The following is a 14,071-nucleotide window of genomic DNA, read 5'->3' as shown; positions in this document are numbered from 1 at the left end:
TATCAAATGCAAGGATTATTATTATTATTATAATGTTTGATGTGCTCTGCATGTGATCACTTCCATTGAGCCATTATGCCTTTGGCCCTCTGTGCCATTGCAATTACACTCAGCCTCATACAAGGGGCATAGAGAACTGGGCCACTCGATTGTTAATCCCATTTTATTTCCAAACAGATGAACTAGTGCAGAGCGCACCCTTATTTTAAAAATGTTCTTGACACACATAAGCCTTGGATACACATTCTCTTCACAAACCATTTACTTAATGAAGCATTGAACGCCCATCCCTGGGTTGAGTTGAGGTGCAAGGAGATGGTAGTGCAAACCTTGCATTTGATATGGTGCCTTTCACATCAGGAAGACGTCTCAAAGCGCTTCACAGGATTTAATCTAAAGAGCAGTGACTGCGTATTTGATAGGCAAATGTGGCAGATAATATCCCACAAAGCAGCCACGAAATCAATGATTTTTACCTGGGGGAAATCATTGGCTAGGATATAGAAGAAATTCCCTTCCCTACATGCGGAGGGGATGCTCATTACCCCATAGTTTTGTGAAACCTGGAGGGTGACAGTGTGTGCGTGTGCGTATGTGTGCTTAGTGTGTCTGTATGCATGTTTATCCATTACATACCTGTACTGTACTTTGTCTGGAAAGGCTACGGTCATATTTTTTCCGCTGAAGTTCTGTTGCTTTTAGAATCAAATCATTTGGACATTTTCCAGTCACAGTTCGTTGTGAGATACTGTGATCGGTACCTGGCAGTTTTGATATCTTAGCTTATTTATTTTGAAATGCACAATTAAGTACTTTACACAATCACTAAACTGGTTTTATTTGTAGGTAAGGGAAGAGTTTTAGATTTGGCAGGTCTGGGAGCTGGTTTTAAAAGAGCGCTGTCTTTACATCGATGGGGTTAGCAGTTATATTTTGCCAAACAAAATTTATCTAAATCTCCCAAGAGCCAAAGAACACTGTTGTCACATTTGGCGATCATACTAACATCTGTATGGAGGCATCTGTGCATGTTGATCCTGGCCAATGCTTATTGCCCAGTGTTAAAGAGGGTTCCCCTTGAAATAATGCCTCGCCACTATGTTAAAAGCATTGACTGTAACTTTACTAATTTTTTGGTATATATAACATAGTTAGAAACATGTCAACACTAAAGTAGAATCAAACGTGTGTATTTTGCACTGCTGATCCTAATTACAATGTGTTTCCACAACAAGAACTGGTGTACTTTATTTAGACGTTTCAGTATTAATACCCATGCTTTCAAAAGACTTCACCATGAAATACTTGAATTTTATTCATCTGCATCTGTTATACTTACCGCTGTGTTTGTAAAAAAAAATTTAGGTATACTATTTCAATAAAGATTTTTTTAAGAAAAAGAGGAAAATACTTATTTTTTATGAGATGAATTCTCTCCCCATTTTCACTAACCTGTGGGGGAGAATTCCACCGTGTTGTACCCCTATCGCCACCCACCCCCAATTCCCCCACCCCTCCCTCTCACCACCATATTTGGCAGGCGGTCATCCTTTTGGCCCCACTCTCTAGAACTCCATCCTGGAGTCCCCTTGACACTCTCCCTCCCTCACCTCATTTAAGATAATAATCCTTGCATTTGATATAGCACCTCATCGCATCGTTGAGACATCTCAAAGCGCTTCACAGAATATATTGTAAAGTGGATTGACAGTGTATTTTGTTGGCGAAACGTAGCAGCCAATTGGGCACAGCAGTGTTCCACAAACAGTCGTGGATTGAATGACCAAATATTTAAAGGGATATTACCCCTAGAAAGCGATCTGCCTATCAACTAACAAACGGGTTCCTACTTACTGCTAGGTAGCTCGAGGCGTATGGAGTAAATAACTTGCCTAAGGTTTCGCCCCACCCGGTAACCGAACTCTCGCTTGCGAGGGGAACGCACTAACCACTATGTAAGGGGACACCACCAAGATTTATTTCAAGACTACCTCCTTTGGTCATCTTTCCTTATCCCACCCTGTTGATTCCCATCCCCAGTTTGGGTGCCCAGCCGGTACTGTTAAGCACTTTTGGACGTCGTATTGACATGAAAGGTGCTATACAAATAGAAATTTGTATTGTATTCACTCTATGAATTAACATTTCAGGGAGTCCAGAGTTTAGAAAGTACTCAAATACAGTCTTGATTCTGAAGTTGATTTTCCTGCAAGTTCTTAATAAGGAATCTCTGGTATATACACATGGGGAAGGTATTGCAAAGCATTTACCAGGAAAACTGCAATGTGGAGTGATTGTATTTTGTAGACAAATATGCCTACATGAAAGGTTATGTACTAGACCCCCGAATGTACACAGAAAACAAAACTCATGTTTGAGGCATGTCTACTTTAATAAGCATAAAAGGAAGCTTCAATGTGCTTTGGTTAGTACATGCAGGTCACTCCAAGGCCTCTGATGGATCAACGGATTTATAGCTGCTTAAAGTGAAATGAACTGTGCTGTCAGCTGTGCGCTGCTGTCATTCTGCGGGTCAATGGGACAGTGAGAGAGCACCCTTTACTGCACGCGCTGCCAACACCCCACTCAGCTCAAATCTAATTGTTCTCCGGGAAACCAAATCGCTTGCACTGACAACTTTGCAAGTCTGACCACATGAGTCACTGGCTTTGCAATCCTGCTGTACGTGCATTCAGTGCCAGCGAGACAAACCAGAGATTTAGCAGACCACAACATTGGGGAGTCGCAGGAATCTAGTCTTATGTCTGAACCCATCCTGGTCCATTTAATACCACATTAACTTTAATTTGCCGCTAATGACACCCAATTGTGATGGCATCTCAATGGTGTTAATTTCACCCGCAGAGCACATATTAAGTAACGTGCTTCTCACTGCATTCCTATCGTCCTTTTGCAACAGTTCAATAATGAGCACAGTAGGTAAGAGCAAAGCATTAAAGACTTTCACATAAGCAACAAAAACAACTGATCCGTACATCCTCCTGACGTGAAAGGCGCAAAATAAATGTAATTTGTTGCTGCCATTTTTTATACTGGCAATGACGAAACAGCCATGATCTAGTAAAATGGTGGAAAAATAATAATAATCCTTGCATTTGATATAGTGCTTTTCATGTCTTCTAGACGTCTCAAAGCGCTTCACAGAATATGCTGTAAAGTGAATTGACTGTATATTTGTGGGCGAAACGCGGCAGCCAATTGCGCACAGCAGTGTCCCACAAACAGTCGTGGATTGAAAATGACCAATTTATTCTTGTTTTTGTTTTTGGAGGGATTATTATCAGGCGTGTTGAGTAAGGAAACTTGCCCAAGGTTTCGCCCTCTGCCTGGAATTGAACCCAGGTGTCTCGCTTGCAAGGCGAGTGCTGTAACCACTGAGCTACAGGAATGGCTTACTCCTCTTCCTATGTTCCTATGCACCAGCCCCCAGGTAGCAGCTCCCACTCCCCACCCCCACACCCCATTATTGTGCTGTTGATTGATTATTATTATGTTTGGATTTACAAAGATGTGAAAATAGTGACCTGCCTGCCACACCCCTGGAGTGGTTACACTAACCCAGCCACCCGGAGCTAAATGTCATTAAAGGGTTGGTGAAGGTTAGACCATGTGGTTGAAATCCGGCTGGTATGTTATGGAAGGTATTGCTTGTAGTTGTTTCGTTTGAGGAGGTCGGAGATGTAGGGAGGTGGCAGGAGTGAATGGATTTGAATATGAGAGTGAGGATCTTGAAGTTCCGGGAGCTAATTACCCTCGGGGTAAGAAAAGACTCAATAATAATTCTTGCATTTGATATAGCGCCTTATCACACCTCCGAGACATCGCAAAGCGCTTCATAGAATATACTGTAAAGCGAATTGACTGTATATTTTGTGGCTGAAAGGCAGCAGCTAATTGCGCAGCGCAGTGTCCCACAAACAATCGTGGATTGAGTAACCAATTTTTNGAGGGAAGGAGTATTTTACATCCATTCAGGTGTCAGGTCAGAACACAGGTCTCTCACTAATCCTGCATTTTGTAAAACGACTCAACATACTCGGTGCTTTTTTTTTAGCAAGGAATTTTATTAGCAACTTTATCAGAAATAATTTGAAAGTTTATGATACACAAAACAGAATATTTGATTTCTGACTAATAAATTCATCACATCATTTTAAATATCAACACAGTGTTAAAGTTGCTAAAGCCAGTGAAGAATGCCGTATGTTAACCAACCACGGAACATAGTTTTACACTGAAATGGGAAATGCTCTAAATGAACTAAGTTGTCTGGAAACACGCAATGTTAACAGATATAGGGGACACTCAGTGGTTAATGCATTATCCTCTTACCAAACAATCTAGATGATAAGTTGCTGCTGACCTTCTGTGCGACGATCAAAAGCAATGGTTTACACTGTAAAGCGCATCAATATCTCAAGGAGGCAAAGGGGTTACATGTGTGACAGGCTGGGGCTCTAGCCTGAAATAAAGGAGAGTAAAACAAAAAGAAACACAAAGCATTGACCTGTTCCTTCAGTCAGCTCACAGTCCCCTATTTCAGAATACAAACATTCAGACACAAGCGGCACATGTCAACTCAACCGTTTTACTTTGTGCTTTGTTTTTGGCCTAAAGTATTTTCTGCTTCTAAAAAAAAACCTTGCTAAAAGATCTAGCACCTGATCACGTCGTTGAGACGTCTCAAAGTGCTTCATAGAATATACTGTAAAGTAAATTGACTGTATATTTTGGGAGCGAAACACGGCAGCCAATTGTGCCTAGGAGTGTCCCATAAACAATCGTGGATTGAGAGACCAAATTTTATTTGAAGAGATTATTATCCCCAGAAAGCGATCCGCCAAGTGAACTAAAGAGGAGGATTTCAGTTGGTTTGATTTCATTTATTTTTATTACTCAACGTCAGAAATTTTGGGAATCTTTCTTTCGTCCCCACTTGACCACTGGTCTGCACCGGGTAGAGCAAGAGGATCTGCTCCCACCCTCCCTGGCCTCCACCCCTCCTAATCTCCATCCCCAGCTTTAGTGCAAATCCTTGACTGTCCAGCGACTTGGGACGACATTTGGTCCTCCAACAAATGTAACTTGTGGTTGAATGTATGAGATTCTTCTTAACCGTTCTGTTGGAGCCAAGTAGGATATGCATCGGGACGTGAAAGGTGCTATACAAATATAATTTGTGGTTGTTATTTTGTGTGTGAATGTAACATAATATCCAATGTGAAACAAGGAAATTGAGATCTAAGGGCACAGCCTCATAACCAGGTCAGTGCTATGATGGAGAGTCTTTATTGAAAGGAAGCGATTACATAACAAAGTGCTCAGCTCAGTGAACTCATTCTGTTCACACTCACAAAGCCTGAAGTTCCACCTAGTCTTAGCCTGGAAGCCTACTTTGTCATTAAAATTCACGACCATGCAGAATTGTGGAAAACGTCTTTGTTCATTCACCTCCTCATTTGGAGGCTGCTCCCTTCATAGTTCTTCAAAGCGAAATAGCTTCCAAACTGTTCTCCCTGCAATTCTTGCAACGTTAACACAAAACTTTAAGGACTTACAGGCTGAGGTCAGGTGGAATCTCAGGCCTCTGTTGCTTTTATAATGAAGAATGTCACTACAATTAGAGATCTCTCACATGTTAAGCAACTTTTGTCCTGTTGTTTCACACCCTCTAGCCCCACCAGTGTATTGAGGGATCGCACACATTACCAAGCACTATGTGATGGGGCAGAAGCCCACCATACACCATACTTCACAGATTCCCGAATGTCACAGGACCACAAACTCACCTGTACTGTGCCTTCCCCCAGAGCCAGATCAGGTACAGGACAAGTTACAAGTGACAATCTCATTTACTCACACCAAAATGTACTTCGAGGTCAAGTACCAAATCGGAATAAACCACGGGGAGGCACAGAGAGAAAAGAAAATTGGCGGAACAAATATCGAGAAGCTGTTCAACCGGGAAGCTCAGCTCACAAGATAAAGAGTGATTCAGAGAGCTAAATTCTATTGCATATATTCAGAAAACAAAAGCAGAGACAAATGTAGATACTAACTACTGACCACCCACCAGAGTTGGGGGAAGGGTTCTCTCAGATGTTGCTCTTGGGTTTTATATGAACCAATATTTAACTGTGTGTCAAGTGGAAACATTTGGCTGATTTCTTGCTGCTTGACTGGCTGAGCAGTGCAGAAGAAGATACTGGTGGGAAAGGTCTACCTTGAGTTAAGGCAGTGGTCTATCTTCTCCTCCTCCCCTAATCATAGTGTATTCACCAATGAGACATAATTGCCATTAGCCATCATGACACTATCTGATATCATAAGGGTTTCATCAGATTATTAATAACCAACGTTACTTCAATTTCTCAATTAAGATTCCAGGACAACAATGATAATTGTACAAACTTGTTCTTCTAATGTATTGATTCGAATTGGAGATTCATTTCTAGCATTGGACAAAAGAAGTGCTAGAAAGCACAGAAGTTTTTACTGGATAATTTATTGATTCTTGGGCAATGAAGAATGGATTGAATAGGTTTTAGAGTTTCACAATGAAGCTTCATGTAGATACTAAAATGAATTTATTGCTCAAAATTAAAATCTAGTCTATGGAGGGTTAGCTGCAGCCAATCAATCTCAGCCAACATTAGCCACTTGTTACAGACCTTTGTATTTGGTAAAGTGACAACTAACTGGAGAACCCTGGAAACATGCATCTAATATAATTTACAGCTGTTAAATTCACTACACATCTCACTTCTAATCTTTTATTATTCTTGAACGACAGCAAAACAAATTCAAGGTGCTACAGAGACCATTCATGATATCCGCCAATCTGTGCAGGAGAGGCAACGTGCAACATTGAAGGTTAAACTACTGGTGCCATTGGACAATAGGCAACAATGAGCGGAGAGCAGTCACACGCTGTACACTTAAGATATGCCCGACAGCTCGGTGTGGTTTATTAATGGAAATAGCAGGTATTTTTGACAAGACTGCATGTGCCCTAGGAAAATAGTGTTGGCCATTCACCTCGTCAAACCTGTTCTGTCATTTTGTTAGATCACGGCAGATCTCTTGAATCCCATTTCTCTGCTCTATTGCCCCCCCATCCCATAACGCATTCACTTTCCAATTATCTTTCTATCTTATCTGTCTTTTAAGACATCCCAATCGATTCTGCATCTATTGCTTTCCGGGGCTTTGCATTCGACAATCTTGCATCCTTTTGGGTGAAGGAAAAATAATTATTTTGCGTGAAGAAACATTTCCTGATCCATGTACAAATGGGATTTCTCTCAGTTTTATTACGTGCCTTTCCCTTAATATACTAGATTCATCAATTCATGGACTCTTCAGAGGAGACTGAAGAGGAGGGACTATGTCAGGAGTGAGTAATGATTCATGTAACAACTTGGCCTGACGGGAGGTTGAGTATAACTTATCAGTGTTAAGATTGGGTCTGTGGCTCAATGCCATTAGAACGTATCCACTTCAGGTCTCAAAAAACACTGATGGAACAATAGAAACATACAACACAGTAAGAGGCCATTCAGTCCAGTTTCCCCAAACCCTCTAGTACCTTTCCGCTGCATGTGAATGTCCAATTGATTTTTTAAAAATTCGTCCCAATCTACTCATTTAATAATATAATAATAATCTTTGCATTTGATATAGAGCCTTATCACGTCATTGAGACACCCCAAAGCACTTCACACAATATATTGTAAAGTAAATTGACGGTGTAGTTTGTGGGTGAAATGCGGCAGCCAATTAAACACATCAGTGTCCCACAAACAGTCGTGGATTTACTGATCACACTTTTTTTAATTTGGAAGGGATTATTACCCCTCGAACGCGATCCACCAATTGAATAGCAACCGGGCTCCTACTTACTACCAGATAAACTGGGTGTGGACTAAGGAAACATGCCTAAGATTTAATTTGAATGGACACCTCATGGCTTGCAGTCATTTTGAGTTTGATGCCATGCAAATTTGGCTATTATAGACAGTAGAAATACTGCTCCCATTAAGTTTGACCTCTCCATAGAGAAGGGGCCAAATGCAAAAGCAGGAAAATTGCTACTAGCAACTGAGTGCTACAATAGAAATCTGAGTTAAATACTATCTTGGTCCTGGGGCCAATGGATGTTACTGGAAGTAAGATCTGCTCATGTAGGTTTGGCTCCAACTACCTTAAAGTGCTTGATGTTTCTCCTTTTCCTTCCCTCAATATAATTTATAATTTTTACTTCATCTCCTTTCAATTCACAAATAACAATGATGGAAAGTGCTTTTTCTTTCTTCTGTGGGGGACTTGGAGCTATATTCTACTAGTGCATACAGATTCTGAACAGAGCCTAATCTCTCGAATGGTGCATTTCTCTCTTCGAAGCTCGCCTAACTGCCAGCAACAAGCCACACTGACTCTCAATGGATTGTCTTGCCGCAGTCCCCGAAGCAAAATCATATTGGCTTGAATTGTAAATCAGAAAGAACTTTTCCATCAGTGCAGGTTCCTTGGCCGGAATCTAACAAAATTCTGTACAATCTCTTCCCGCCTGCCCAACCCCAATCCCACCTGCAAAACAAAACTAAAGAATAACTTTTAGTGTATATGCAGCAAATAGTGATATTGCTAACCTCACACTTTAAAACTCCTTTAGGCCAGTCTCAAGACATTCCTCTTCAACCCCGCTTTCGGTCACCCTCCTACCTCTACCCTCCCTGCCCTCCACTCCTCCTGATCCCAATCTCCAGCTCGGGTCCAAATCCCTGACTGTCCAGCGCCTCGGGACATCCTCCCGACATGAAAGGCACTTTACAAATGTAATTTGTTGTTGTTCATATTATCCCTGGTGAAATATGGAAATGTTTTGATGGTTCACAGAAGCGTGAGGGTGGCTGTACAATAAATTGGGATTAAACCTTGGGATTAAACACACTTCGATTCTCAGTTCCACCTGGCTTTCAAGAGGTTTCAGTTCCGGACGGTCTAGAAATTGTAACGTGAACAAAGTTGAAGGCTGAAGCCCAGTGACCTGATGTTACAGTAAGCGCTCCACCGAAGGCGGCATCTACAATTAAATGTCATTTAGCTGAGGTGGATGTTGATGGGGATAAAATACCCCCGAGATGTAAAGGCTACTCTAACATCCACTTCAATTCTGTGCATGTAGATAGCGCAATCGTTTATAAAAAAATACCAGCACTTTTCGACTTATCATTCCCTTGCATGACATCGCAGAAGTCAGGATGGTTGGTCGGATTCACTCGTCTGTGGGTTTCTGCACTGTATCGGCACTGTGTAGCAACGGAGCATCATGTAGCAAAGCAAAGTGATGTGGAATCTCACCATCAGTGCCCTTCTGTCCACAGGCTCTGTGCCAAACTACTGCAGGAGTCCAGTCAGAAAGCAGTGCCTTACTCAAAAATCAAGGAGTACAATAGACGGGCTCCATCCTTGTGTTTTTTTTCAGTAACGCACTCTGAGGGAAGGAGACTGGCGTTCAGCACTCTAAAACAGATTCCCAACGTTGCTGCAAAGTGCCTTTTGGGGGATGGAGGAGCGAGGGAGCAAAACATTTGTGAATATTTTCTACGTTTGCCATTCTCTATCATGCCAAGAATACCTGCAATATAGCTGAATAGTTTTTTGTTCCTCTCCTGTTGGGGAACAATCGATGTATGGAGCGGAGTAGCACAGAAAGCTGATTAAACACAGAGACATTTGAAGCTGTTCTTTGAGCTATAGGCATGCTTCCTAGAGCCCAGAGAGAGCAGGCGAGGCTGGATGGGTCGTTAAAGTTGCAAGCGGTTTTCAAAAGAGGGGTGGGATGGGAGGGATAAGGGTGGTGTTGGGGGTTGGGGGGGGGGGGGAGGAGTTCCCTACCAGAAGACATAGAGCAATTCTACTGTTAAAGGAAATAACGTAAGAGAGGGGTTAACCCAACGATGAGTATTGAATGGCAATATGAATGGTCGGCACAGGGTCAGGAGGGCACCACAGAGGAAGTGACACGAGTGGGAAGTAGATGATCAGTGCAGTTCAGACTGCATTCTGTCAGTACAGTTTCTGCTCTTGTCGTACAGAGGAAAGGACAGACACTATAGAAGCTCCTGTAGCACGTAAGCGGTAAAGCGGTGGCAGAGTTTTACTGAGCAGGAATCTGGAGCTCATCTTGGCGGCCTGGCTTGTGTGAGTGTGGGTGTGTATAAGGGGAAGGGCAGGGCGGGGCAGGGCAGGGGGGAGAGGGGAGGTGAGGGTCTTATCCAGACGTCTTGATGTAAAGCTGATTCTGCAGGATGTAGTCAATAACTGGCTGGTTCAAATAATCCACCACGTGTCCATCTCCGTGCTGCAGAGCCAGTCTGTGGGAATAAATAATGAAGAAATAATCCTTGCTTTTGGTACAGCGCCTTTCATGTCCAGAGGATGTCCCAAGTTTCCTCTCAATCATCTCAACTCCAGAGAGAAAAGTTGCAACTTGTTCCATCTTTCCAGAAGGCTGTATTCATTTATCCCAGGTAACATTTTTATAAATCTTCACTGTACTCTCTCTAAGGTTATAATAAGGCTCATCAAGTGCCCTCTGTTATTATCTATAAATGACACATTGTCATCACTCATTATTCAGATCAAAGGAACAAATCTACAGTAAAACGTTTCCATAAGTCTGATCTGTATAAATCGTATAATAAGTTGTACATCTGCCCAAGTCCAGTTCAAGTATTTATATTCTATTCATGTTTGACATAGCTCATGCTTTGCATAAGTCATATTAAGTGTAAGGTCCCAACTGATACGACTTTTGTGCGCTCACCTGCTTTTGGTAGAACTCACAACAGACATGGGGTGGTTGGTATCATCCTTTATCACAATAGTGTTGTCCTGTTTCAAAGAGAAAAAGAAAGTCTTTGAAATATTTTACACGAGAAAACGGAGCTGTGTTTCACCAAACCTGTTTCACCAAACCACATTTGGACTGGGCTGTGAGCAAGTTCCAAATATGCTTAAAACGTGTCGTAGGCTGACAAAATATATTCTGATGTTTCACAGCAAGAGCTTTCTGTCTTACGAATAGAACTACACAGAGTGATATGGCACAGGAACAGGGCATTCTGCCCAACTAATCCGTGCCAGTGTTTGCACTCCACACAAACCCCCCTTCACCTATCCCTCTCTATTCCCTTCTCCTAGTGTTGGCATCAACTCTTCTGTTGAATACATTGATGCTATTTGCTTCAACCACAGCTTCCAGCAATGAGCTCCACATTCTCACCACCCTCTGCATGAACAAATCCATCCTAAGCTCCATGTTAGATTTACCTTTGCCTAACTTATATTTATGCTGTATAGTTGTGGACTGAACAATAAATGGATACAGCCCCTCATGTCCACCTTATCAAATCCTTTCATAATAATCTCTATCACCTCCCCTTTTCAATTGTATCAACTCCAGAAAGAAATGCTGCATCCTGATGGCTGTATCCCCACACATCCCAGGTAACATCCTTGTAAACCTTCGCTGTGATCTATCATTCCTGTGATGTGGCGACTAGAATGATACACAGTACATGGCAGCAAAGTTACTCTGATCTAATCTCCCTGGACCCAGGAGCTGAGCACTCACCTTGTACTTGCGGAGGACCGAGGAGTGGTTCATGATGCGGTCTGTGTCCACCCTTTCACGTGGGACCACCACGATTCCAAAGTCGCCCACTATCACCTCCATCTGGGAGAGAGCATGAAAAAGTACAGTGACAATGATTCCTTCTCGTCGCTTCACACTTCCTTTGCGCTGGGTGAAAACTGGGACCTAACTTGTGGTATTTCTCAATTGGATTCCTTCCTCCGTCCATCCGCTTTGGAATGGAATCAGGCGGAGCAGAGGTTTCTGCGTGACGTGAATCCAGTCACCGGATAAAGTCTGCAGTCATGCGACTTATATACATCGGTATATAATTTGGGACATGACATGTGCACGACTGCCAGGATGGTGGAAAGCAAACTGGATGGACCTTGGTCTTCTCTCGTCTAGCAATTCTTATGCTTTAGGACTTTGGGACGGCTTATGACTGGACAATGTAGAGTCTAGAGTTTCAGCCAAGACTATAATGAGCTCAAAGTCCCCACATCCTCAGAAGAGAGAGAGCTACCAACTGAGCCAGGCTGACACATAACTGGAAGGCAATGTTATGGAAGCAATACCTGACCATTATCAGTGGTAAAATGTTCCCAATCATTGAAATGGTTGGTTCTGGTCTATCAACTTGGCAGGTAACATCATATCAATGAGTGGTCCACGTAACCTCAATTTAGCCTGGAAAACAAACACAGGGACAGAAAATACTCACATCTTCCTCGTTCCACAGGCCTGGGATACAGAACGATTCCAGTAGGTCACTGCCACACAGCAACAAGATACGTAGCTCTGAGGAGATTGGGACACAGACCAGGATAAGGCTTGACACTGGAGAAGATCATTTATATATACACACACACATTACACCGTCTTTTACACACACACACACAAACTCGCTCCACCATTTCACACACACATACCACACTGCACATTTACACACACACACATGCACAATGTACCATTACAACCACGCACAACGCACATTATGCACATACACAACACACCTCGTTACATCCTCACACAGCACCATTATACACATACATACCACACCATTCCATACATGCACATGGCACCATTACACACATGTGCCCCGGACCTTTACACACATGTACACAATACTGCCGAATAGGAGGATAAAGAGGGAATAGAAGCTAAGATAACTGGGAAACAATATCAACTTTTCTTAGGAATAAGAGCAATAATATTTTTGGGGGAGTCAGACGCAGTGGCACTCACCAATCTCCTCGTACCTTACGGCAGTGCCCAGATTTGCATTCTCATCTGAAACAGACACACAGAGTTCAAGTCAGTGGAAAGTGACAAAGCTTGGAATGGGAGAGGCCATTAAGACCCTCAAAACCTTCTCTTCCCACCCCCTCATCACATCCCACTTTACCGTCTCCCCTCTCAGAGCTTCAACTCAACCCGCTGAAACTCCCGAGGGAAAGTTCTACATAATGTTGAGTGTTGATCATAAAAATAACCTGGACTTTATCCATCGTACATCGCCACTCTTTAACTCTGGTGTTGAACCCCTAATCCTCTGGCCCAGAGGCATGAGTGCAAGTAACTGACTCAAACTCAACGGCAAAACATGACAGTCAATGAGATTGAGACTCAGTAAAAGCGAACAGGAAATCTTCTCACCAACAAATGTGAAGCGTTCGATGTGGGGTCGGACGCAGCAGATCCTCCCTAGACTCTCACTCACCTTCCCCAGGAACCGAACTGCGAGAAGGAAGACAGAAACCATTAGAATTATTCATTGAGGCATTGGAATGTCAGCTTAGCTTAGGGTGGCCCAACTAGCGGCCCACTCGCCACATCAGGCCCAGGGGATAATTTCATTAGGCCCCTGAACCATTTCCGACTTCATTGTTTTACCTCCTGGCTTCGCCTTTTCCTGGTTGGTCTCCGCACTGCCTCAAATGAGTGCAGGGAGTGACAGGTACAGTGACCAGAAGAGAAGCGCAGCAGTGGTATTTTGATTAGGTATTGTTGCAATATTTTGCAATATTGTTTATGCAAATCTGGCATCCAGCCCTCAGCAGCCAAATGATTGGAACACCCTGTTTTAGACTACGGTAGTTCAAGTCTCAATGTGGGCTAAAACCCACAATTTTCTGTTTCAGAAGTGAGAGTACTCCTAACTGAGCCAAGCTGAAACGCATTTGTTCAAGGATTGGGCTTTTCACTTGATAAATTTCATCTTTTACAGAAATAATAATCTCAGTGAAATTTAAACAGGACTTATTATAATAAAGATTCAACAAAACATTAATACTTAATGCTTAATAAACAGTCGTTACTGTAAATTTTACATCATGAAATATGTATAAGCTCATAGAGTTTTGCATTTAATGAAGCCTCTTTGATTTGTTTACTGTTAAGTGAGTA

The 14,071-nt window shown here is 42.5% G+C and overlaps 1 protein-coding gene across 1 annotated transcript in view; it reads right to left on the bottom strand.

The window, feature by feature from the left end:
• Positions 1-10,107: 10,107 nt before the first annotated feature.
• The window catches only part of nmnat2 (nicotinamide nucleotide adenylyltransferase 2), a 38,746-nt gene continuing 34,782 nt past the window's right edge, over positions 10,108-14,071 (bottom strand). Inside the window, exons 7-12 of the mRNA XM_042335512.1 lie at positions 13,322-13,402; positions 12,911-12,955; positions 12,387-12,463; positions 11,663-11,764; positions 10,853-10,920; positions 10,108-10,400 (exon numbers count right to left, since the gene is read on the bottom strand). Of these exons, the coding sequence (XP_042191446.1) occupies positions 10,298-10,400; positions 10,853-10,920; positions 11,663-11,764; positions 12,387-12,463; positions 12,911-12,955; positions 13,322-13,402 (476 nt within the window). The 3' untranslated portion in view covers positions 10,108-10,297. The remainder of the gene's footprint in view (positions 10,401-10,852; positions 10,921-11,662; positions 11,765-12,386; positions 12,464-12,910; positions 12,956-13,321; positions 13,403-14,071) is intronic.

Source organism: Callorhinchus milii, unplaced genomic scaffold (assembly GCF_018977255.1).
Source record: "Callorhinchus milii isolate IMCB2004 unplaced genomic scaffold, IMCB_Cmil_1.0 Scaffold5, whole genome shotgun sequence".
Classification (NCBI taxonomy): domain Eukaryota; kingdom Metazoa; phylum Chordata; class Chondrichthyes; order Chimaeriformes; family Callorhinchidae; genus Callorhinchus; species Callorhinchus milii.
Note: the sequence above shows the minus strand (reverse complement) of the source record. Positions and strands in the feature narration are given on the sequence as shown.